General features: G+C 42.6%; 1 protein-coding gene across 1 annotated transcript in view; it reads right to left on the bottom strand.

Moving 5' to 3' along the window:
- The window catches only part of LOC122793057, a 1451532-nt gene that overhangs the window by 838686 nt on the left and 586173 nt on the right, over positions 1-26673 (bottom strand). Inside the window, exon 5 of the mRNA XM_044060785.1 lies at positions 18193-18405. Within this exon, the coding sequence (XP_043916720.1) occupies positions 18193-18405 (213 nt within the window). The remainder of the gene's footprint in view (positions 1-18192; positions 18406-26673) is intronic.

Here is a 26673-nt window from a genome sequence, read left to right as displayed (position 1 = left end):
TGTCCAGACTTAAACACTGCTCACAGCCACAAAGAACTTGATTGACCCCAGTTCGTGGTGGCCTGATGAACTACACCACAGAAAACCAGAAAAGCAACTGGACTGAGGAACAACAAATGGCCACTGCAGGTGCACCCGCTATCTGCAGAGGTGCAGGTTCAGCCCATGTAAAACCAAGGGCTCTCAGGTAAGTAATGTTTCTTTCTAGGAAATGTGGAAGTCAGACCAGCAGGAGCATTCATTTTCTAGTATATATTCTTGCTGTGATCGAACAGTATGTGCCAGATGTGGAAAGTATTGCTGGGATTCATCCATCAGAAGGTAAATTGTCAAAAGTTCACACAAATACCATACTTGCACTTTTCTCTGACCACTGCAGATGACAGGTGTGCTGCATGGTCTGCATACTGCATACATACTAGCATGCAATACACAGCTCAACAGAGTCCACTGTCTCCATGAGGACCATCCATTTTTACATTGCAGGGCCAATGTCACTCTTGAGGCTGTGTGGCACAATGTGACCACTCGTGCAGGCAAAGACTATATGGTGGTCATGAAATGGCATGGCAGGACTGTCAGTGTGTACCCAGTTCACCTTTACACATGCTGGCAGGTGATGGCATCCATGTTATTCATCAGAGGGGGACTCATCCATGACCATGTTCACAGGCTGCATTTTTCTAATGTGAGGTACCACAACACCTGTCATAGCCACATATGCACAGTACAACACACACTGGCTGGAGATGTGTTGCCAAGAACCCATAATAAGCAACTACCCACTACATCTTGATAACAATTCCATAGCAAGAAGCACCACCCCCTCTCTGTACAATATATCTAGTTCTCTCCAGCCATCCAGCCACGTCACTCACTCCTTTCCACATACTTAGTTTTCCTGTCCACCAGTGTGCCCATTGCTGATCCCTGTCGATGTGTCCCTCCCTATGTATGCAAATTTTAACAACTTTGCCTTGTCCTCACTACTGTTACTTGGGCAGAAAGTGTCTGATGCACAATATGGCTAGCCAATGCACTGTACAACATAGTCTGGGTGTAGTAATAGATGCATCAGTTTTAATCTTTTTTAATCTTTGTTGTGTCTCTTCCCATAGATGTAGACCAGACACCGCCTCAGTGCAGTATGTAACTCTTTGCACAATACATGGTCTTCCCCTGCAGCCAATTTCTCAGCCAGCTCCTCACCCAGCATTTCCTCCACCATTCATCTGATGGCAATCTCCTGCTACAGTAGTCTGTATACCACTAAGTTGCGCAGAACTGGACAGATAGGAAGCATCTAGCTGCAGGTCTCTGGAGTATACTGCTGTATGCCATTACAGGAATCTAGGTAGCATAAGCAGAGCTTCAACAATTGAAGCCCATGTTGTAGGTCTGCTACAGTGGGAAGTTGTGCATTATCTCATCTCAGCCATGCACTGAGGGTTGTGTATCAGTGTTATCAGTCATGGTTCCAGGTCATATCTGGCATCACCAATATGATGTCCCTGTGGGAAATCACCACCACCACCTCAAACCACTGGTATAGGACTGACATGTACCAGATGTAAGAATCGTAAGAACTTTCTGGTTGGAGCACAGACACATTGTTTATAATACCATGTGCACAGCACACCATCTCGTAGCTGATCAGAGAGGAAACCTCCTCCATGTGTATCAGGTGTGGCATTGACAGTGACAAGGATACAGTCAGTAACCCCTAGAACATCCGGGAAATGGGCTATTTTGTAGAACATTCCCACTGTGGTGTTGCTCCCCTAGAACATCCGGGAAATGGGCTATTTTGTAGAACATTCCCACTGTGGTGTTGCTCTCCTCTGTAGGAACAACAACAAGGAACTAGTGTAATATTCATGAGGTGGATGCCTTAGATACATACACTGTGTCTTATGATTGTCACGGGAATATCTATGCAGTAAGGACATTCAATGATACACACACCTTAGTGTTCATAGTGACTGGTGTTTTACACATCCCATGGGAATCCATGGGATGGCAGTGCACGCCTACAAGTTCCTGTATAATGTCTGTCCACACTATAATGTTCAGCTATAAATAAAAATATTGCAGGCGTGAGCAATAATGCCCTTCTAGCCTGTCAATATACCAAAACAGTCATTCCCATAATGTGTCTAAGTTGTTCTAATAAATATTTAAACTAGTGCTTGATTTAATATAATTTATAGTAGTCTATTCATGCATCAGCTACTATCTCAGAGAATCATTTGGTATTATGCATCCCTGTTATGAAGGTAATGATGTGTTAGATGCCATCAGATCCATGAAGGGTAAAGAAGCCCACTGCAATGGCACTGACTGCAAGAATGGCCCCAGATGTATACAGCTAATGTAGACATTACTACTAACATCTTAGTGAAGTTTCTGTTTCTGTTTGCCAAGAAATGACAATGTGCAAATTAGCTACTGGATGTGGTTTGCCTCAAAAGTTTTGGTTCAGAATCGCTCAGCAATGTTGTTTGCCTTCCTTTATAATCCTTGTTGGTTTTTTTTCCATGATACTGCTCATTTTCATATAATTATACAGTCATTTGCAAAAGATGACAGACACAATTTCTTCAGGGTGTTCAACGTCACTACCGGTATCTCTGAAACAGCTCCACCATGTGCATCGTCACCCACTGTACAATTGTGTGCACTACACTACCTGTTTCTGAATCCTAGCCCTAGTCTTAGAGTCATCAGAGGTTTCGCCTGGATGACAGTAATCCAAAGGAGAAACAATAACTCACACCTCTGTGGAGGGAAACAGCATAAAAGAATAATGATAATATCAGAGAATATTAATAATGTTTAACACTTGGTTAAAAATAAACATAATGATCGAGCATGTCCAAAGGGTTCTAGTGATAATTCCTGTGAAGGGAAAGTACCCCATACTCTGTATGACTTTTATTTCTAACTAAAAGAAAGAACTGTGTAAGGAAGCCATCCAGAACTGCCTGCCACTTTAGGTTAACTGCTGGACCATTGTACACATTCTTTGTCTTTCTTAATACATTTCTTAAGACAGGATTGTACTGATAAATGCTGCCTCCTTATTATAAGCTTCTATGACTTTGCAATTTTAAGACCAGGAGCTGCCTATGTTTTTTCATAACATGCTGACATAAAATGGACTTACTATTGAGTGCTAGATTTCTGAGTTCTCAAAAGAGGCTCTTCCAATTTTATATTTGCAAAGAAATTAGCTAGGGCCTGTCATTAGGTTAAGGACTTGAATAAAGCGGATTAGATCCCCTACAGTAATAACCTCTGAAAGCACTCTTAAGAGTTTAAAAACTATTTTTTCTAGACCAAGCTTGCAAGTATGCCAACATTTTTTTAAATGAAGATGGCGTACCGAACAATTTTACTGAAGGTCTGTTATATGAGATCTCATTCCTCTGAATCAGAGACCATTTCTCAGATGTTTCAAGTTGTGAAATTCTCTCTATTATTATTATTATTATTATTATTATTATTATTATTATCATCATTACTATTATTTCAGATAAGACTGTGACCATTTATTTGGGAAAAGAAATGATTTCCCAAATAAATGGCCAATATATGGAATGAGAAGTTCGTATTCAAAGTGTTTTTCTAGTTTCAGAATTTAAGACAAATGTTGACAATTTTATGGGGCAATCCTGATATGACAACTGGTAATATACTTGACAAAAGACAAGAAATAGCAATGCTCAGGGGAAGAAGTACTCTTTGAATAACAGAACTATCAAATAAATCTGAAACTAACAATGTGAAGAAACACAGACAGTAATTATCCCTGTGACAAAAGGAGACACTGCTAGCACAGTTAGCTGGAAGTTTGTAAAGAATTATATGTCATTGGTGAATATCAAAAAGATTTATATAAGATGCTTGTGTTACAACTGTATTAGAACTGTATGCCATGTCTATATCAAACTGGTTTGTACAGACATGTGTTGAAAAGGTATTTTATAAAGTGTTTGTGTTTGAAATGGATCCACAGTGTGCCCTACTGGAAGAGAACAGAAATGTAAATGCACTATTGCAACCATTTAAATGTATATATTTTAACAGTGGAAACTGGAATACAGGAGGTTAAGCTCACTCCAGCAAACTTCAGAAAAATATCTGAAATTAAATTACTTTATAGGCTAGGCCAGAGACACAGAACCTGTACTGGGAAACTTTCTGCATTGTCTTTAGGGTGAACTAATTATTAGTCTTGAAAGCATGAAGGAACGCAATTGTTTTATGACTTCCAGCATTTACCAAGGATTTGAGCAGAACCCTTATCTATGTATTTTTACAGGTAGATGCTAAGTGCTACCAGCTGCCATCAATGGTTGTTTTGGCCTGGGGTACTAGAAGTCAGATGACAAGAAGTGATGTCATTATGCTCACTATCCCAGCAGTAATATTTGAGATATTAATTTAAGAAGTGTCTTAGTAAGACAGAACATTCTGCATTCTGTCATGGACCTGGCGACAAGAAGACCCATTCACCCCACAACTGCCTTGCTCTAATAGTAAGTTTTTAGGGAATAGTATAATTCTCTTAGATATAGTCAGGAATATAGCAAAGCTTAGTTTAGATATGTTTCTTCATTTGAGACTGTCCTGCAATGTGCTTTTAAATATTTCCTGTGGTTTTGAACTCTGATGTCACTGTGAATATATATTTAGTATTGTCTTGAGAGTACTAGCATATTTATTTGGTGACATTGTGTGGGCCATTCCTAATATCCTTGCTCTTGTCAAACTACCATTTTCACTAATATTAATATCACTCAGTGTATTGGGTACCCTTGGAACAGCCTTAAAGTAGCTGTCAAGGAGTGACTGGTGGCAATGGAAACTACCTCATAGTCTGAGCAGAAAGGGGCATAGCTAGTAAACCTGTGCCAGCCTTTCCCAAGTGTGTGTGTGTGTGTGTGTGTGTGTGTGTGTGTGTGTGTGTGAGTGTGTGTGTGTGAATCAAACCTCACGGTGTGTGTGTGTGTGTGTGTGTGTGTGTGTGTCAGCTACCTGGGCAGGGACACAAAGCACTGGTTGAAAAGAGAGGGTGCTGGAGGTCTTGGCTTGGTCATTCAACTGAGATCTCAACTCTATAGCTGTGCCAGTGGGGAGTATTATTAGGGATCTGGAGGAAGAAACCAGCCCTGGACTGACTGTAATCTCTGTGTGTTATTAAGGGAAATTTAATTTGATAGAGAGACCTGCATCTGGAAATACTGTGTGTGTACTTGTCATCATCCCAGTGAGCATCCCCTACTGTTGTCAGAGGTGAGGATTGAGGCTCCTTGATCACTGGTTGGCAGTGGTGGGGCATCACATATTAACTAGTGGGCAGTGGTGGGATATCCACATATTGGGATTCAGTGGTGTAGATACTGAACTCCTGTAGCCTGTAAACATCAGCCACTAAACAAGGTGCTTGTACTCTCAAGCAGCCACAAGGCAGACATTCAGAGTTTCATATCACAATAGTTGTATTTATTTTTCTTAGCTTAGTTAGTCAGGGAGAGCAGGCAAGGATGTCAGCAAAGGATTATGACAAGCTGATAAGTAGCCAGTTGGCTGAGATGTGCCAAGCCAAAGGACAAGTGCATGCTAACCTGACTAAATCAGAAATTATTGCAGTCATAACCAGAGCAGTATCACAGACCAGCAACCAGGAGGACAACCAGACTGGCCTTGGGAATGTACAACTCTCAGAAAATGAATAGTTCAACCTTTCCTCAGAGGACTTAAAAATCCATCTGCAGTTAAAGAGACTTGAACAGGAGGCCAAATGTTTGGAAACAGAATCAGTAGAGAGTCTGCGGTGTTTGGAGGCTGAAGTAAAACAGATACTACGATGTTTGGAGGCTAAAGAAAATGTGAGGCAGAGCCAACATGAAAAGGAGATGCTAACTCTTTGCCAGGGTCAGAGAGGTAATGGGGAAGGGAGTAACCAAACCCCAGAAGCAATAAAGGTCAATACATTTCTTCCGCAATTTACAGAGGTTGATAATTTTAATAGTTTTATCTGTATGTCTGAAAGGGCCTGTAAACAGTATAATGTTGATCAAGGGCACTGGGTACAGTTCCTGAACCCCTTGCTCCATGGTAAACCTGTAACTTTTAGTTATGTACTTACCATAACTTTGGATGTATGGGATCCATCTCGCCTACATTCATAACAGATGGGTCCGGAGCCGATCCATCGGCTCCGACTCGGCAACTAATACACTAGCACGAAGTCTCTCATTGGCTGGGCTACTCCCTATCCCAGGATGCACTACACCTGCTTCCCCAGATCTTGTTTGTTTGCTTTCATACATCCATGCAAACACAGAAAAACTAGTAGTCACTATAACCAACTAAAGTTCTTCAAGAAAGATCACCAAAAAGGGACTACAGCTCCTCTAAATCCGAATGGAAGGGGGAAGGAGGGTGGGTACTTATGAATGTAGGCGAGATGGATCCCATACATCCGAAGTTATGGTAAGTACATAACTAAAAGATGTAATGGGATCCTATCTCGCCTACATTCATAACAGATGGGACAGCGTCCCTAGCACCTAAATCCCGGGTGGCTCATTGGAAAACACTCCTGAGAACTGTGGAACCAAAGGAAGCCCTGCCTCGAGAAACCACATCCAATTTGTAATGAGAAATGAAAGTGTGCGGAGAATTCCAGGTTGCCGCAGCACAAATATCATCTATTGATAATTTGGAGTGAAAAGCTACAGAAGTAGCCATTGCCCTGGTAGAATGAGCCTTGACTGGAAAGGGAAGCTCTTTGTTAGCCTGTGAATAAATAAAAATGATACAATCTTTAATCCATTTAGCTATGGAGGTTTTGTTACTGGTTGACCCAATTTGTTCATTGCAAAGGAAACAAACAATTGATTTGATTTCAGCGTGTGGCGGTTCTATTCAAGTAAAAAGCAGTTGTCTATGTACGTCCAATTGATGCAAGGTATATTCTGCGTTATTAGAGAATTCTGGGAAAAACACAGGGAGTTCTATAGTTTGTTGAATACAGAAAGAGGAGGCCACCTTTGGTATAAAGGAAGGGTTTAATTTCAATGAAACTCTATGCTTGTGAAAAATCAAATAGGGAGGATCAGAACAAAGAGCTTGAAGTTCTGAAACTCGCCTGGCAGAAGTTATGGCCACTAAAAGGCCGTTTTCCAAGACAGAAATTTTAAATCACAGGTAGCAGCTGGTTGCAAAGGACGGGCAGTTAGGGCAGCAAGAACCATATTCAAGTCCCAAGGGGGGACAGGATGAGATAATGGAGGCCTAAGGAGCCACACACCTTTAAGAAAAGCCTTACAAAGTTTGTGAGACATCAATGAAGGTTCAAATGAGGCATGAAAATTAGAGATCGCTGCTAGCTGAACCTTAATGGTAGAAACTGAAGAGCCCAACTGAAAAAGGGAGGCCAGAAAATTCAGAACCTCCGATACTGGTGCAGTGAGAGGGTCTATACCCCGTTCCTGAGCCCAGAAGGCAAACCTTTTCCATTTGCTGGAAAAAAGTTTGATAGTGGAAGGTTTATGAGAAGAAGACAATATGTGGACCACGTCCGGAGAAAGAGCATTGTCTCAGACTAGGGATGGAAGTGGAGTAACCATGCTGCCAACTTCAAGGACCTGAGAGACGGGTGAAGCCGTCCTGACTGATGAGTCAGCAGGTCTGGCACCGGATCCAGAAACCATGGACCTTCTATCGCATGCCTCTGTAGGAAAGGGAACCAAACTTGACGAGGCCAGTGCGGGGCAATCAAAATCATCTCGCTCTCCAGGTAAATGGCCTTCTGTATCACCCTCGGTAGGAGGGGATACGGGGGGAAGGCGTAGAGAAGACCAGGGGGCCAAATGTGGGTCAAAGCGTCCCTGGGAATCTGTCCCTGAGAAGGGAACAGCGTGAAGAACTCTCTGCATTTCGCATTGTGAGGGCTGGCAAACAGGTCGCAGCAAGGGAGACCCCATCTGTCGAAGATTTTCGCAGTTACTCCCTGGTTGAGGGACCACTCGTGGGGTAAAAGAATGGTCCTGCTTAATCTGTCCGCAATCACATTGGATTTCCCCGGTATGTGCGTTGCCATTAGAAAGCGGTTGGTAGCTACCGCCCAGTGCCAAAGTCTCATGGCTTCTCTGCACAGTGGGTAAGACCTGGTTCCACCTTGCTTGTTTATGTACCACACCACCGACATGTTGTCGGATAGGATAGCAATCGGGCCTTGTGGGAGAGCGTGATGGAGAGCTTGGAGTACCAATAGTACCGCTCTCATCTCCAGGACACTGATATGCAAATGCGTTTCCTGGATCTGCCATGTGCCTTGGACCGACCTGTCCAGGTAATGACCCCCCCACCCTACCTGGGAGGCGTCCGTAGTCACAGTGGCAACGGGACGTTGAGGTATAAAGGGTTGACCCTGGTCGAGATTGGATTGGAGAAGCCACCAACGCAGATCTCGACGGCAACTTTCCGTGATCATGATTAAATGGTTCAAGGGAAGTTCCTGATAAGACCATTGAACCGACAGTAGCCATTGTAAAATTCGCATGTGAAGTCTGGCCAAGGGAACTAAAAGTATGGTTGACGCCATCGAACCCAACAGTTGTAGAATCTGATGGGCCGGGGCTCTTAGTAGGGGAAGACAGGATTTGACTTGATCTTGTAGGACCTGAATTCTTGCTGCCGGTAAAAGGCGCATTCTTTTTGTGTCTAAGTCTGCGCCTATAAAAATAATACGCTGAGATGGCTGTAGTACAGATTTTTGCAAATTGAACGTAATCCCTAAGAAACGGCCCAAGGTGAACGTGGCGCTGAGCGCCTGGAATAGTAGATGCTCGGGGGTGGCAGTAAGGAGCCAGTCGTCTAGATATGGAAACACTTGGAATCCCAGACTTCTCAGGTGAGCAGTTACCACTGCCAGACACTTGGTAAACACCCTGGGGGCTGTGGTGAGACCAAAGGGCAGTGCTCGGAATTGGAAATGACTGACTCCGAGGCAGAAGCGTAAGTGTCTCCTGGACTCTTGAGCTATCGGAATGTGATAGTAAGCGTCCTGGAGATCTATGGAGCACATCCATGCATTTTTTTCCAGCAAAGGAAGAATAGATTGAAGAGTGACCATTCGGAATTTGGACTTTTTTACAAAACGATTCAATGAACTGAGGTCCAAAATGGGCCTGAAGTCCCCTGTCTTTTTTGGTACCAAAAATAATCTTGAGTAAGTTCCTAATCCGATCTGGTCGATGGGGACAGGCTGGATGGCTCCTTTTTCTAGCAGCTTTGAAACCTCTAATGCTGCCTGATCCCGCTGACTGGGTGGTACGTCCGGGATTTCCCTTAAAGAAGGGGGGGGTTTGTTGAAGGGGATGATGTATCCTCCGGTAATAATGCGAAGCACCCACTGATCGCTTGTTATGGATTCCCAAGCTTGTGGGTGCGCCGCAAATCGACCCCCGACTGGCTCCGGAGATGCACAGTCGGGCAACAACTCAGGGATGCTGGTTGTATGAAGAACCACGAAAGGAATCGCGGTCTCCAGAGTTACGGGGGCCTCTGCCACCTCTAGGGCGGCGTCTTCCAGAATTTCCCCCTCCCCTGCCTCTGGAGGGGGAATCACTGGGTGGAGTAGGGAAAGACTTCTGAGATTTTCTAAGCCACATTTTCCCCCCTCTCTAAGCCTTGGGGTAAAGCCTAGAAGGAGCGGAAAATCGGGCCCCAACGGCAGTCAAAGTCTTGCCCTCCTGCTCGCACCGAGTTAGTGTGTCCTTCACCTTGGGTCCAAACAAAGATGACCCATCAAAGGCGTCGTGAAGGAAGACTTGAAGGCCTCCGCAAACGAACACAAGCGTAACCAGGCGTGTCTCCTGAGGGCAACGCCTGTTCCCGCTGCTCTACTCGCCCCTTCGGCCGCATAAGAAATGAGCCTCATGGACGAGTTAACAATAGAAAAGAGGGTAGTCATCTGGGCGCCAACAGTCGGGGCCAGCGCCTCAGGTAGATTACCAACAAGGGAGTCATTTAGCTCTTTGAGGAGATCCCTTTGGAGCCTTGTAAAATGACATAAGTAGTTCAGCGACCATAAGGTAAAGGCCGCTGAAGACAGGGTACGCTTCCCGTACCTATCCATGCTCCTGGAATCCTTATTAGGAGGATGAACAGACGTTGAAGCCTCTGCCACATCCTGCTGTGTGGCAGAAGCCACCACCAAAGCATCTACAGGCACACCCTTTGTGAGAAATTCCTTCTGGGCGCTGACAAAAACTTATTGGGCCTCGCAGGCACCGGTTCCACAGAATCAGGGTGTTCCCACGCCCTTCGAGAAACCAAATCAAGGAGTTCATTGAAGGGCGGAGACACCCAGGAGGCGGAAGGCTGGGCCCCAAAGGCCTTGAGGAAGACTGACTCCTCAGCTGAAGGGGTTTTGGCTTGCCAGTCACCTCTCTGTCTCAGAATCTCCAAGATATCTGAGAAGGAGATATCACCCGAAGATGATTTGGGGGACCCTTCTGCGTCATCGAGGTCAGTATCCGATGTAAAAGACTCATCTTGGGAGTCTACGTGCTTCCTCTTACACAATTTCTTCCGTGGGGGTTCGTCCGAAGCAGTTTCGGACGGACCACCCGGAAGAAGGGGACCCCCGATGGGGGTATCCTCAGGCCCTGAGGCCCCGCTGCCGGGGAGCTGCAACACAACAGAGGCACCAGTCTCCAAATCTAGGGACGGTGAGGTAGAATCTTGCTGAACCGGCAAAGGCATGGCCAGCGCGCTCCTCATGGCCTCAAAGGCCGGACCTCCAGAATCCAAGGAGGTCACTGGTCTAGAGGCCACAATGGCACTGGGAATTCCAGCAGCCGATGCTCCGAGAGGAAGACTAGGCACCGAAGCACCCAATCCCAAAGTGTTCCCCTCGGGCCCGGCTGAAGAGGTCGCAGTACCAAACCCTGAACCGGAGGACAGGGTAGGAAGCATAGTCGGAACCGAGAGACCTCGAAGGGTCTCTGCTCGACCGTATGGCTCGCTTTGCTCCACCACCACCGACTCCAACGGCTCCGAGGAGGTTGGAGGAGGAATCGAATGTGTTGGAGGGGGGATCGGCTCCGAAGCTAACTGTGCTGGAGCCGAGACCAATTTAGTAAAAACTGGAGATTGGAATAGCCTCTGTATCACCCTATCCAGGTCCGAATCAGAGAGTCTCGATGATTTAGAGGAGGTAGACAATCGAGAAGACTTTCCTCTCGGCTCCGAGAGAAGGGGACCGGCTCCGAAACGGCTCCAACGCTATCGGCGCCGGTTCCACCACAGCATGGACCACCATCGGCGCCGACGGAGCTTTCTTCGGAGCCGAGGGGGAAGAGTCTGAGCTGCACACCTCCACCAGCTCCAAAGCCATTGGAACCGATGGAGGTGATTCACCTCTCGATACTCCAACCTGCGGCTCCGAAACCAATGGAGCCGAGGCAGGAGGTATCGAGGCAGACCCTTCAACCCTCAGCCCCGAAGTCAGTGGAGCCGAGGAAGAAGAAGTCAATTTTGGCTTTTTAGTAGACGGCTCCGACGGACTTGTCGGAGCCGACGATCTTTTCTTTTTGGAAGCAACAGGTGGATCCAAGGCTTCCTCAAAAGAAGGTTTAATAAGCCCTTTCAAAATTAGCTTGTTCTTGCGTTCTTGAAGAACTCTAGAGGAGAACGCATGACAGACGCTACAAGTCTCTTGCAGGTGTTTCGGCCCCAAACAATAAACACAGACTGAATGGCTGTCTGTAATGGACATTTTATAACTGCACCGAGTGCATTTTTTAAAGCCTGACTTTTGCTCCTTAGACATAATACAGTTTTTTTTTTTTTTTTAAAACCTGACTTTACCACAACAAGTAAGCACTATAAACAAAATTGCGCCAACTGAAAAGCGCGAGACACACTGGCGCGAGTACTGAGGAAAAAAATTTACCTCACAACAAACAGTCACAGACAAAACAAGTTCAACGGCCCAAAACCCTCTAATTTAAACGGGCTTGGCCCGAAAAACAATTAAACAAAAAAATTAATTACTTAAAGCTGAACAGCACTCAAAGGTAGGGCAAAGGCCCTCTAACTTAAACGGGCCTTGCCCGACTGAAAAGAATAAAGTACCAGAAGACACTCAAACACACAAAATATATCAAATAGTAATGAATAGTAAGGAATAGCTGTTAAAACAGCTGTTTGGTTAATATAGACAAAAACCCCAAGGTCAAAGACCAATAAAGGTAAAAAAAGAACCACTTAGCTCCAGCCAAGTCGAGACCACGTCCAGCTTGTAAAGCGGCAAACGAGATCTGGGGAAGCAGGTGTAGTGCATCCTGGGATAGGGAGTAGCCCAGTCAATGCGAGACTTCGTGCTAGTGTATTAGTTGCCGAGTCGGAGCCGATGGATTGGCTCCGGACCCATCTGTTATGAATGTAGGCGAGATAGGATCCCATTACATCTGCTGTTTCTAAATTGTCTGATATTGATTGCTTACATTACAATACAATTAAACATTGTTTATTAGAGTGTTTTAAGTTAACACCTAAAGCTTATAGAAAAAAAGTTTTCTGAGCATAGACGCAAGGCTGATGAGAGTGTGTGTGTGTGAATATATTGCTGAGTTAAGCACTTATTTTTACAGGTGAGTGAGTGGGTGTCAGGTCACCACTTTTGAAGGGCTGGCAGACTTTTTGGTGAGGGAACAAGCACTTAGCACTTTGCCTGAGGACATGAGAATCTGACTGGCAGATAGGGAATGCAATACCGCAGATGAGTTGGGAGAAAAAGGAGACCTACACCTAGCAAATACGGCATCGCTGCACAGAAAAGGGGATACCCAATGCTGTACATGGCAATAACAGTATCCATAGTAGGCAGCCTAAACTGCCCTAACAGACTCCACCAGTAAGAGCAGAAGCCACTAGTTCAGGTACACAGTCAGGATCAAGGGTTAAATGTTTTAAATGTAACCAGTGGGACCATGTAGCATACAGATGGCCACAGAAGCAAAGGTGGGGAATAAAAAAGGGTAGGGGAGAGTAAGTGGGAATGACAGAATGCGAGTAATAAGTTGCCTGGAGACAACGAGTTTACCAAACTACCACAAGAGGTTATGTCCCATCTTAGTAGATGGAAAACAGGCCACTGCTAAAACAGACACAGCCTCTGGCATAACCATTGTGAAGCCTGCAATAGTTAAAGAGGAGCACTACTTACTTGTGCAGTCTATTCCAGTCAGAGCTTTAAGAGGGATCCCCATTCCAAATACCTTTGTTTAGGGTTCACCTTGACTGGGAGGGTGGAAAAGGAAGCAAACAAGTAGGTTTGTGCTTGAGGATATCCCTGCAGATGTCCTGAAAGGGAATGATTTTGAAATGCAGTACCTTTTGTGTGCAAACAGTTACACGTAGTCAGGCTTGCAGACAAGTATGTGGGTCCGGTATCCTGGGGGGGGGGGGGGGGCTTAGACAGACTGCACACTTGAAGCCAGGGCTGGTAAGGTGGTTACTTCAGAGAGGCAGCAGCCCTGTAGCACTGAGACTGAAGGTGAGCTACAGCTGATTGTGGGTACTGATGTTCCCTTGGACAGAATGACTGCAAGGGTAGAGGTGAGTAGTAGTACCCAAGCTGACAGTGAGGTACCGCTGTCAGAAAATACCAGACTTCATGTGGAAAGGGAGCTGGGAAGGGTTACAAAGACAGAGTTGAGATAGGCTCAGCTCTCAGACCCTGCATTACAAGGCTTGAGGGAGGTAGCCAGGGAGCCACCTGATTCTCAAGGAAAGGGGGAATGCGTATACTGGGACAAAGGGTTACTGCATAGAAAGTGGACCCCTGAGGGAGGGCTAGAGGGTGTGAGAATACAGCAGTTGGCAGTGCCCAGAGTCTACAGTCTGGCACTTCTAGCCATAGCCCACGACATTTCCTCTGCAGGTCGTATGGGCATAAAGCATACCAAGAGATGTATTATGCAGAACTTTTATTGGCATGGGATTTCTAGGGATGTAACAGGGCACTGCAGGACGTGTGAGCAGTGCCAAAATTTAGGCAAGGCAGGAGACAAGGTCAAAGCTCCTTTGGTGCCTTTGCCTGTGATTGAGGAGCCATTTCAGAGGGTAGCTATGCATATTGTGGGGCCTCTGAGTACCACAAGTTCCACAGGGAAGAAGTATATCCTAGTGATAGTAGATTATGCTACCAGATAACCCCAGGCAGTGGCTCTGTCCTCCATTGAGACAGAAAAAGGCTGCAAATGCTTTGTAAGAGATTTTCAGAAGGGTAAGGTTCCCAAAAAAAATACTGACTGACAGAGGTACCAATTTCATGTCACACCTGCTGGCTTGTCTGTTTGGAGTGCTGTGGGGTGAAGCACCTAAAGACCACCTGGTGGAAAGTTTAAACTCTACACTAAAGACCAGGCTACTGGCATTTGCAGACCAGTTCAAGAGGGAGTGGGACAAATATTTGCCCCATCTGTTGTTTGCTTACAGAGAGATGCCCCAAGAGTCCACAGGGGTTTCACCCTTTGAGTTGCTCTATGGGCATAGGATGAGGGGACCTCTAGACTTGATCTGCGATGAGTGGGAGGGTGAGTGTGAATTCCACAACAAGTCTGTTGTGACATATATCCTAAACTTCAGGACAAGGCTCAGAGAACTCATGGGGTCGTCCCAGGAGAACCTAGCAGGAGCCCAACAGCAAAAAAAGGTCTGGTATGACAGGAATGCTTGAGCCAAAGAGTATGCTATAGGACAGCAGATCATGGTTCTCATACCTGTCAGACACAACAAGCTGCAGGAAGCTTTGGAGGGACCCTTCAAAGTGGTGAGAAAGGTCAGTGATGTTAATTACATGGTAGAACTGCTAGGCAGGAGGCAGGGGCACAAACTGTACCATGTTAACACCATGAAACCTTACCATGATATGGAGGCCCTGGTGCACAATATTTCCAGTAGAAGGCAGGAGGAGTCTGAGTGGGATATATGGCTACAGGGAGCCAGCCAGCAAAATCCCAAGTTACTATGGTGGAGCCTAGGGTTGCAGGCATATGATATGACAGTGCAGCACCGCAGTGAGGTTAGCAATGCCAACGCAGATGGGCTCTGATGACAGGGAATGGGACAATGTGTTCCCAGATAGGCTCATTCCTCTCAAGCAATGTTTCTCAAGGGTCACCTGAAAAACTAGCTTGAGCATTTGAAGGGGGAAAGAATTGTAACAAAAGGAGATCCTGCCAGCATAGCTAGCTGGAATTTTGTAAATAATTAGGGTCTACTTTACACGCTCGAAAGCTGAAAAACCCAAATCCAAATAACGCGGCACATAAAGAGCAAACCGCGAATATGTCGAACGAACGAAACCGCGAAAGTGGAAATATCGAATTTGCATAGTTGGCCCATCTGTGGTATAGCTCCGTAAGGGAAGTGCGTGATAGTTACGGACCTTAGGGTTAGAGAGGGGTTAAGGTAAGTGCATAGGTAGGTAGTGTATGTAAGGTTTTGTGTAGGTAAATGTATGTAAGGTTTAGTGTAGGGTTTTGTTAAGTGTATGTGTGTGGAATATTTAGTTTGTTTGGGTATACCTCCATAAGGGAAGTGTGTGGTAGTTACGGACCTTAGGGTTAGGGAGGGGTTAAGGATAGTGCATAGATAATTGTGTATGTGGGGTTTAGTGTAGGGTTAGCAGTAGGGTTTTGGTGCTTTAATTTATGGTTAGAAGTAGGGTTTTGGTTAGTGTTTGTATGTGTTTTTTTTATTGTGTTTAGGTAGGTAGTTTGTTGTGGGTGGTGGGTTGGCCGACTATGATGGTTCGAGGTTTTAAATTTCGAGCTTTAGTACGTTCGACGTATTCGCGGTTCGCTCTTTATGTGTAGCGCTATTTGGATTCGGGTTTTTCGTGTTTCGAGCGCATAAAGTAGACCAAATAATTATATGTTATTGGTGAATATCGAAATGATTTATATAAGAGGTTTGTGTTACAACTGTATTAGTACTTTATGTCATGTGTATATCAAACTGGTTTGTAGAGGCATATGTTTTGAAATATTTTATAAAGTGTGTTTGAAATGAATCCACAGTGTACCCTATTGGAAGAGAACAGAAATGTACATGCACTATTGTAACTGTTTACATGTATACATTTTAACAGTGGAAACTGAAATACAGGAGGTTAAGCTCAGTACAGCAAACTTCAGGAAAATATCTGAAATTAAAATACTTTATATGCTAGCCCGGAGATACAAAATCTGTACTAGGACACTTTATGTATTGTCGTTAGGGTGAACTAATTACTAGTCTTGAAAGCATGAAGGAATGCAATTGTTTTATGACTTTGAGCATCTGCCAAAGATCTGAGCAGAGCCCTTATCTATGTATTTTTCAGGTAGATGCTAAATGCTACCAGCTGCCATCAATGGTTGTTTTGGCCTAGGGTGCTAGAAGTCAGATGACAAGAAGTGATGTCATTCTGCAAAATATCCCAGCAGTAATATTTGAGATATTAATTTGAGAAGTCTCTTAGTGAGACAGAGCATTCTGTATTCTGTCTTGGACCTGGCAACAAGAAGACCCATTCACCACACATCTGCCTTGCTCTAATAGTAAGTTTCTAAGGAATAGTACAATTCTCTTAAATACAGTCACAGATATAGCAAAGCTTAGTTTAGATATTTTTCTTTATTTATTTGAGACCATCCTGCAATATTGTTTTAAATATTTCATATGGTTTTGAACTCTGATGTTGCTGTGAATATACATTTAGTATTGTTTTGTTCTTTTATTATTTATTATTAAATATATTTAAACCTTTCACTGTGGCTGATATTTGAAGAGCTATTTAAGTTTTCAGACTACTTGCATATTTACTTGATGACACTGTGGGCCACTCCTAATAGCCTTGCTCTTGTCAAACTATCATTTTCATTAACATCACTCAGCATACTGGTTACCTTTGGAAGAGCCTTAAAGTAGCTGTCAAGGAGTGACTGGTGGAGTGGGAACTACCTCACAGTCTGGACAGAAGGGGGCATAGCTAGTAAACCTGGGGTGTTTGTGTGTGTGTGTGTGTGTGTGTGTGTGTGTGTGTGTGTGTGTGTGTGTGTGTGTGTGTGTGTGTGTGTGTGTAAATCAAACCTTACAGACTGTGTGTGTCACCTACTTGGGTGTGGACACAAAGCACTGATTGGACAGAGAGGGTGCTGGAGGTCTCGGCTTGGTCACTCAGCTGAGATCTCAACTCTATAGCTGTGCCAGTACAGAGTCTTACTTGGGATCTGGAGGAAGAGGGAGAAACCAGCCCTAGACTGACTGTAGTCTCTGTGCGCTCTTAAAGGAAATTGCACTTGATGTAGACAGCTGCATCTGGAAATACTGTGTGTGCACTTGTCATCCTCCCAGTGAACATCCCCCACTGTTGCCAGTGGTGAGGATTGAGGCTCCTTGATTACCGGTTGGCAATGGCGGGGCGTCACAATCCCTACTCCTAAAAAACAATAATTAAGAGGTACAAGAAGAAAAGTCTCCTGCATTTATGGTAGACAAAGCCCTCAATGGAAAACAGACAATTAAAAGTTATTTTGATTTAGTTCTCCTCTTTAGATACTGATACAAAATTCCTTGTTTAGTTATGGTCTGCATGACACACATCATTACCATTCCTGTATTCAGACATGAGAGTGGGAAGCAAGCCCATAATTTATGACAAAACATGGTTAACTTAGCAATTTGACTTTCCCTTTCTCATATGCAAATGCATTTCTGCCATCTGCTCTTATTGTGAATGTTCATTTACTTTGTTTAAGCACAATGTCTTGTAAGGACATTTTAATAATGTTTGCATTTTTGTCAATCATCTGTTTTTACATTTTGCATATTTTTTTCTCTTGACTGTATGTCTATTTATTAATATGTAAATAGTATTGGAATTTTTCTCCAAGAGTGCAAAGAAAATAGGCTAGGCCTTGTCTATGAATGCAAATAAGTCAACAAATAAACTATATTACCATATGCTAGAAGCCTTCTTTGACTATCCCTTGAACAGATTATATCTAAGCTAGTACCAACCATCTGATACATTTTGGAAGCACTGCCAAATGTCACTAATGTGAAAAACAGGTTTTAGCTGATATTCTACTTAACTATTATATTTTCACTGCCTCTTACCATGACTCCAAGCCCCGTTGTTTCATTATAGTTCTGGATGGCTCTATCACGATGTTGAAGATATAGTTGATATCCATCTTGTTTTGCACAATACTTGCTTCTGAACTGCTGATCTATATCCTTAAATAAAGATTTCAGCAAGAATTCACACAGCTTGCATGACTGCTCTTCATTCCGTTTGCGGCATTCCTGATAACATTCATTTATTGCGTGCTAAAATAAAATGCATATTAAAATGGAACATTTTATTAGAATTTGGTAAATCCAGTCTGTCATAAAAAACAGGAATCTGTACCATGCAAATCTGTTCCGAGCTCTGAGGCAGTATGAAATTTTGAACTACTGATTCTTAAGGAGCATGTTCAAGTATTACCACAGAAATTAACAATGTTCCTTATTAGGTAAAAACACTCACACCTCAGCATCTGCCACCACTCTGCAGTGGTTATGACTGTATCAAGGATGCTTCAATTCCAGATAGAGTTTGTAACTCTTTCTACAAAGTCCAGACTCCATCAGAACACATACTAGTTCTCATTCCACTCTTACTCCACACTTCACTGCTAGAAGATTAAAAACTGTCATGCCTATGGCTTTTCTCTTCTTTACTCAGCCACTAAGCCTATTCTGAACCTATCATCCTCCTTTTCTTCAACAGATATCTGTATACAAAGTGGATCCCTTGTTTACCATTCCAGATGCAAGGTAATTATTTCAGTCTTTTTTTCTTTGCTATTACTAACCTCTTCCACAGAATATTTTACTCCAGCCCAAATATACGCTGTTATCCCCCCTTCTGTCTCTTGTACATAGTGTGAAACCAAGTGTTAAGACATCCTAGTTCAAAAGATATTGGACATCTCAAGCAGTATGCTATATCTGAATCATTACTCTAAACAACTTTCATGGAAGTGCTTAGAAAACTAATTGGTCAAACTGATAAAACATGCTGCAATTGCCACTGGTAAAGCTTCACTATCGCACTATGTTAATGAGCCAGCTACAGCCTGTATGTCAGTTATGATGTTTTCATTCTCTTGCTTTACATCAGTATTTTTTATAAAGCTAGCACAGGAAATAAATGATGTGTGTACTTACCATATACTGTAACTTTTAATATGACTGCATGCAGTGGGTGAGGCACCTGTGTACATCAGTCTACTGGGACCCTTATGAAAATAGATAAATTAACCCTTAGTAGCACAGCTGCTAATGTGAACTATCTGAAATACTCACCAGGTGAACCTGAAGCTGATGTCATGAAATAAGCGCTACCCCCTTTCTTGGTCTTTACAACCCTCCACTTCCGTTTTTTAATTACTCCAACTTCATGGTTGGTCAATCACATGAAAACAGAAAAACACCCCAAGTGTGATAAGAACATGCACATATTGCAGTTTTCTAATATGGCAATCAAATGAAACAAAACTCAAAGACTCTTCTGTTTTGGAAGATTGGATCAGGGAATTTATATTTGACTAGAAAGATATGGCTCTCTTTAAAATTCAGAACAACCTTATTAGGAGCACACCTCTCTTTGGGTTGTACATGTCTTTTCTACAAGACTCAAAGGGTTATTATACAACGACCCCCCATTAATATTCAAAAAACTTGCAAGCTGATTGGTCAGCGTGCACTTTGTAAATCAGAGTTATAGTAATGGAAAAAGGTCCGATCGCCCAGACTTTTTCCATTACTATAACTCTTTTTTTTTTTTTTTTACAGCAACGGAGAACGCAAGATCTCCGTTGCTTCACACTGTCTCGCTATGTTAAACTCGTTTAACACAGCGAGACAACATTAAAAAAAGCAACGGACATTCTCCGTTGCTTTTTTTAATGCTGTCTCGCTATGTTAAACTCGTTTAACATAGCGAGACAGTTTGTAAAAAGCAACGGAGATCTTGATTTCTCCGTTGCTTTTTACAAACTGTTTCGCTATGTTAAATGGGTTTAACATAGCAAGACAGCTTTAAAAAAAGCAACTGCTCCATTACTTTTTTTAAAGCTGTCTCGCTATGTTAAATGGGTTTAACATAGCGAGACAGCTTTAAAAAAAGCAATGGCTCTGTTGCTTTTTTTAAAGCTGTCTTGCTATGTTAAACCCATTTAACATAGCAAAACAGTTTACAAAAAGCAACAGAGATCTTGCTTTCTCCGTTGCTTTTGCCCACAGCTCTGATGTACTGCGTAGGCATACGAATGCGCAGTACATCAGAACTGCCGCAAAATACCAGACAGCTGCGGAAGGGCAGCAAGGAGGCATTATACAATGCCATTATTTAAGAAAATTTATTATTTTTTTTCTTAAATAATGTCATTGTATAATAGCAAATAACCCACTTCTGGGTGTGGGTAATGCTGGATTTACCCACGGTTGGCTTTGTTTGGTCACTCGGGCTTCGCCCTCGTGACCAAACCACACCAACCGTGGGTAAATCCAGCATTACCCACACCCAGGCATGGTTTATTGCTATAATAAGTCTACACATGCTGGAAAAGTTAAAGCGGAATTTTGACCTTACGTTAAGGATATAGGGCAGTAAAGTACCATTACTTCTTCTACACTTATTATTATCTAATGATTTCTATATTTGTAGTGCTATTTAAACAAGTTGTGCTTATTTATTTTGTTTCCCTTGCAAGCCAGCACGTAAAACTCTACTGCCAATCATTAGCGGACCGGAGTTCCGCTCTGGCGACCCCTAACCGGGAAAAGCCGAAAGACACAAACAAACAAACTGGAATTGAAGAAGTTTGTTTGAACAGTCGCCTGACTTAAATCTTTAATCACTGTCTTGCTTCCCCGTGTTAAATCTAGTTTCTCTCCATTTTAACCATTTTTACCATTTTAGTAGCATTTAAGCACATTTTTGCTCAATTATTTAATTTTTGTTGGCTTGTATTAGATTGCTCAGTCAACTGACTAAATTTATCAATTATTCTATAGTTTTTCTGTGCTTAATCTGCTGGTTTCTCTCCATTTCCGCTACTTAAATTTACTGATAGAGCAATGTTTAACCAGGTGTATAAGCAGTCTGAGACATTGGTTTGTTTAAATTCTTATCTCAGCTTTATTCCTGTTAGATGTACTCAGTGCAGCACCACAAAAATCTGCACTCACTAGACATGGGCACTTTGAAGTTTCATTCTGAGCAAGCCCAGAGCCATACCATTTGCAGGCTGTGCTAAAGGAGCTACCTCATTATTTAGGACCTTAAGTTACTGCAAGATGCTTCAAACTTTGTCGAGCACTTCCATTAGTTAACTATTATACTATAAATGACCAGGTAAGTCTTATAATAAAATTCAGATAAGTCTTATTTCCCAAATTTTCTACATTATTGGACTAAATGGAAGGTTAGCCAGACTGTCTTCCCTCATTTGCCAGCCTCATAATACTTAAAGATTCATAGGTGGTTACTAGGCTATCAGCCTAAGAACCATTTAAACCTAGCCAAGCTTGCCCCAAATTTACCAAAACATGGCTGCTATGTCTCAATACCCCCAGGAATGTTATTACTACAATATAAGCTTGTACATATCAAGTATTCACAGGCTGCCCTTGACCATTAAGGACATAGGGATAGAGATATTTAACTAAGATGGAGGCAACTCTCTCACAAACAGCAAAGTCTATGAGCACCACATATCCCCACAGCACTCTTCACAAATATATGGAAAATTATCACATGCTGAAGCTGTAAAATGCCATTGTCTAAACCTCCAAAGTCAAACAAGACCAGGTCTCAGTGGAAATTAATCACCACAATGCATATTGCTACATCTACAACTGAGATTCACCAAGAAAAAAAATCACCCCACACCACCCACACTTAAATGATCCAGTAACAATAATGTACTGGCAATTGGTGACTTCATAGTAAGACACAAATATTCTACTGGACATAAAGCGTCCAGTGCTGGACAAAAACAGGGTGATGGTAAATTGTCCTTCCAGTGTCACCCTCTCCAACATACAAAGGGCTCTCAAGACCCTCAAGATGAATGAATGTTGTGTCCTTCAGCTTATCCCGGTTAGGGGTCGACACAGAGGAACTTTGGTCCGCTAATGTTTCGTAGTGGATTTTTACTTGCCGAGTTACCAGCCCTGACGCACAACCTTCAACGAAGGCACGCCCATTCACGTATGCCTCCACACAGAAGACGTTCTAGCTGAGAATCGAACGGGACAACGTCTTGCTGTGAGGCGACAACGCTACTGCAGCACCACTATGACTATAAAATCTTGGTGGCCCATGTGGTTGTAAATGACTTGGCATGCAGAACCTTAATGAAAATGCTGAGAGTCATTTCTGAGCTCTCCATGCATGTCAGAAGTGCAGGAAAGGCTCTGGTATTTAGCAGAATCCCATCTTCACCAAGAATGATGCTGAGATACAAGGGAAATATGACTGATTGGAACAAATGACTCAGTAACTGGTGTCATCTATGGGGATCTAGTATGTGTCAGCATGAAAAGAACTGCCACACAATCCTACTTTGCTTTGCCAGCATGGCTTTCAGTTCTCACTTCAAAGCTTTTTCATACTAGCTAAAGTTTTGCTGCCACAACAGTGCCTTTTTGGCAGAATCTTGCTAATGGACTTTCTAAGCTAAAGAAACACAACAAACAAAGCAGCAGACAATATCAGTGTGGTGCAATTCAATGCTTGAAGTCTAAGTAACAAAAATCACATGTACATTTTCACTGAAGTCTGGTTTAAGCATGCTGAAAACACTTTCTATATCAGGGATTTGCACCTCCAATGATTTTTGAGTCAAAGGGAACTGTGGTGGAGTATCCATATGTGCTAAAGACCACATTACCTCAAGACAGACTCCCAGAGACTCATAAACCAAACTTATTGAAATTCATCTCAGCCTAAACAAAACCAGCTAACAGATCGTAGCATGTTAGGACTCCCTTAATGACCCCTGAAAACCATGTCCATTTCTTAAATTCACTGGATGAACTTCATATACATACAGCAAAAAAATCCGTCATCCTGGAAGACATTAACTACCCATTAAAAACTGGTAGTCTTATAACCTAAATGTAGGATATGCCCAGAAATTCCTCACTTTCATCAACAATAATTCCATGGATTAATTGTCAAAGAGTCCAAAGAGATCAAAATGTTCTTGACCTGATTCTTACAAATGCAGCAGCAATATGTACAAACCCATAAGTATATCCTTCCCAGTCAGGTCTGCCCACAAATTGGTAACCTTCTCTTTCAAAATCCCTAAATTCGCTGAGGTAAATATCACAATATTCAAAGACACAATACTATAAGACAAAAAAAGGTCATTCTGATAATATACAGCAAATCTAAAAACACAATAAATCATGGTTAACATTGTTATACAAGGTTATTCAATATGATGAAAAACACCATCAGAAATGGGTCTATATTAGAAGACGGAAAGATTACTTCAGCGAACGCTTATTTGAGCAAAAACGCTGGTAATCGAACTGCTGATTGTGGGGGGCTGCACCCCCCCCTGCTAACTATATATTCCAACTCTGAGATCGCACTACAGTGAGGACAGGGAAAAAATCCCACTCCTCACTGTACCGCGACCCCACAAACACCCTTTTGTTTACCAGCATTTTCTCTCATGTGAGCGTTCGCTGAAGTAAACTGTCGGGTTTATAATACAGACCCTCAGAAAAACTAAGGCTTCCCTTAAACATACACTAGCATCAGATGCCAGAGATAACTGCAAATCCTTCTTTACATCTATATCACAAAGTTATATAATAACACACAACACTGCCCAGAACGCATACAAAATAGCACTACCTGCTCTGATCCTGTGGATATTACAAATATACTGGCGAACAAATTTGCTGTTAACTTCAGACATCTACAATAAATGCACCTATATTTAAGGACCAACTTAAAACCCCCTATTATCATACAATAATGCTTGTTAAAAGTACTTTCCAATACAAAAATGCATCTTCTATGGGACCGCTGAACAGTACTAAACATACTTTGATGGACCCACTCCTAAAACTACTCAGCCTGATTTTATCTACTGGCTTTGTCATTGAGGTTTGGCACACAACAGTTGTGGGTTTGAATGACCACATTTCGATTAAACCCACTTTAGAAGCACAGAGGTTGAAAAGATGATTGTATTGGACATATACATAACATAGTTTTGTGTATTTTAGCTGTTTTATATGTATTTTGGTTATTTTATTTTTTATAGATTATTATAAAATGTTTTCATGAATTTTATGTGTATTTTATATGTATATGTTGTTTGAAATATAGCTTAGGTAGTCATGCTGCTTCTAAAATTTGGCCACTATGTAGTTAACAGGGAAGTGATATGTTGCTTAGCAACATAGAAATGCATGTTGTTCCCACTGGATGATTGGATGTAAGAGGAAGAAATAAATGTGGAGTATTTTATTGTGTGTTAAGATCTGATGAAGCAACAGTGTTTGTGAAAGCACTTGTCGAAATAAAATTACCCTTTGGTTTTATGCCGTGGTGGTTTCTTTCAGCCTGTTTCTGCTCTGTGAAGTTTGAATTTTATTTTTTCTACAGTATTACAATGGTTACGAATGTGGAGGTATTAAAAGAACCAGTGCCTGGAACTCCAGCTAAATATGTTTCATAACCATGGAAGAGACCGCTGTAATTGTTTGGTAAAATGGTCTGAGCTCACTAAACATGATAGTGCACTGCAGCTCCCTGAAGGTGTAACTTTTGATAAGGCTATTTTAGAAAAATCTTAAAAAAAATTACACAGAAAGGAAACAAAGTACCTGCTTTGTGTTGGTCAGCTTTTAATGACAAGCAAAGAAGAATCTAAAAATAAGGAGTTTGCAACTTAATTTTTCAAAGGCACAGCTGCAGACGCCTAACAGAACAGTTAACACATTACAGAAATGAGCTGCACAGAATTCTGGTGGCACTTGGGAAATGTATTTTTTAATATGGATAGAAAATTAGAATCTGCTGACGATGACTGGCCCCCACATCCCTCCACACCAACTTCCCTTATGTACATCAACCTGCCTTTTTTGAGGCAGATACCTCTCCATCCCTGGGAGCACAGGAAGATGGTGGACAATTCAAAGAAAGCCTGTCTGCTATTTCCTCTAATACGTCTAGCTCACATGTAACTTCTAGTGCATCAGCTTATCCTAAAAGTTCAGTTTATAAAAAGAAGTTATGTACTTACCATAACATTCCATCTGAGTAGTTAGACTTCATTTGTCATCAACCTGTGGGCTTCGGATCCGGACCGGATCCAAGACGGCAGTTTCACCAGCATCAGATCCAAGCTTCAAGCTCCTCCCCTTACCCATAATACCACTGCATCTCCTTCCTTTCCTCAGCACACAAGCCCAATCGACCATACCTGACCCACAAGTAAAAGCAAGAGGGCCACAAGGGTACCATCTCTAGGTTACCCAGGCGAAAGAACCCAATAACAAGGCCAGGGGGAAGGAGGGAGGGATGGCTGATGACAAATGAAGTCTAACCACTCAGATGGAACGTTATGGTAAGTACATAACGTCTTCATCTGAAGTAGTTAACTTCATTTGGTCATCAACCTGTGGCACAGAGTCCCCAGTTACCATAACCTTGGGAGACCCTCATGGAAGGATGTTCCTGAGCACCGCGGAGCCAAAGGATGCTCTCCCTCTGGAAGCCAAGTCCAGTTTATAATGAGAAATGAAAGTGTGAGATAAGGACCAAGTAGCCACTGAACAAATATCGTCCAAGGATACTCTGGACCAAAAAGCAGCTGACATAGCCATGGACTTGGTAGAATGGGCATGAACCCTCCTTGGAATAGGCATACCTTTACCTTTGTAAACCTGCAAAATGTAAAGGGAAATCCACTTGGCAGTTGTCACCTTGGAAACTGGTTTGCCTAGAAAAGGTCTAGCGAAGGACACAAACAATTGATCAGACTTGCGAAAGGGCTTAGTCCTGTGTAAGTAGAAATGTAACTGCCTATGTACATCTAACAAATGTAGTTTATATTCCCCCTCGTTCTGAAAATTTGGAAAAAAAAACAGGCAGATTGATTGATTGATCAATATTTGACTCTGAAGCCACTTTAGGCAAAAAGGAAGGATTAGTCCGAAGTGAGACCCTGTCTTTATGAAAAACCATATAAGAGGGTTTAACAGATAATGCCTGAAGTTCTGACATAGCCACTAGGAAAGCTGTTTTCCAAGACAAAAATTTCAAGTCCAATGAGTCAGCTGGCTTGAAAGGCGGAGCAATTAATGCCTGTAAAACTAAGGTAAGATACCAAGAAGGAGTGGGGTCCTTCATCGAAGGCCATAAAAGAAAAGTCCCTTTAATGAAGGTTTTGCAAAGTCTGGAAGAAGCCAAAGTCCCCATGTTTTCACCTACATGGAAATTAGAAATGGCAGCCAGTTGAACTTTCACAGTAGAAGAGCTGGTACCCTGCTGGAAAAGGTGTGATATTCAAAGAC

This window comes from Protopterus annectens, chromosome 1.part0, assembly GCF_019279795.1.
Source record: "Protopterus annectens isolate FY-2018-M chromosome 1.part0, PAN1.0, whole genome shotgun sequence".
In the NCBI taxonomy this organism is placed as follows: Eukaryota; Metazoa; Chordata; order Ceratodontiformes; family Protopteridae; genus Protopterus; species Protopterus annectens.
The sequence above is the reverse complement of the archived record's forward strand: the minus strand, read 5'-3'. Positions and strand labels throughout refer to the sequence as shown.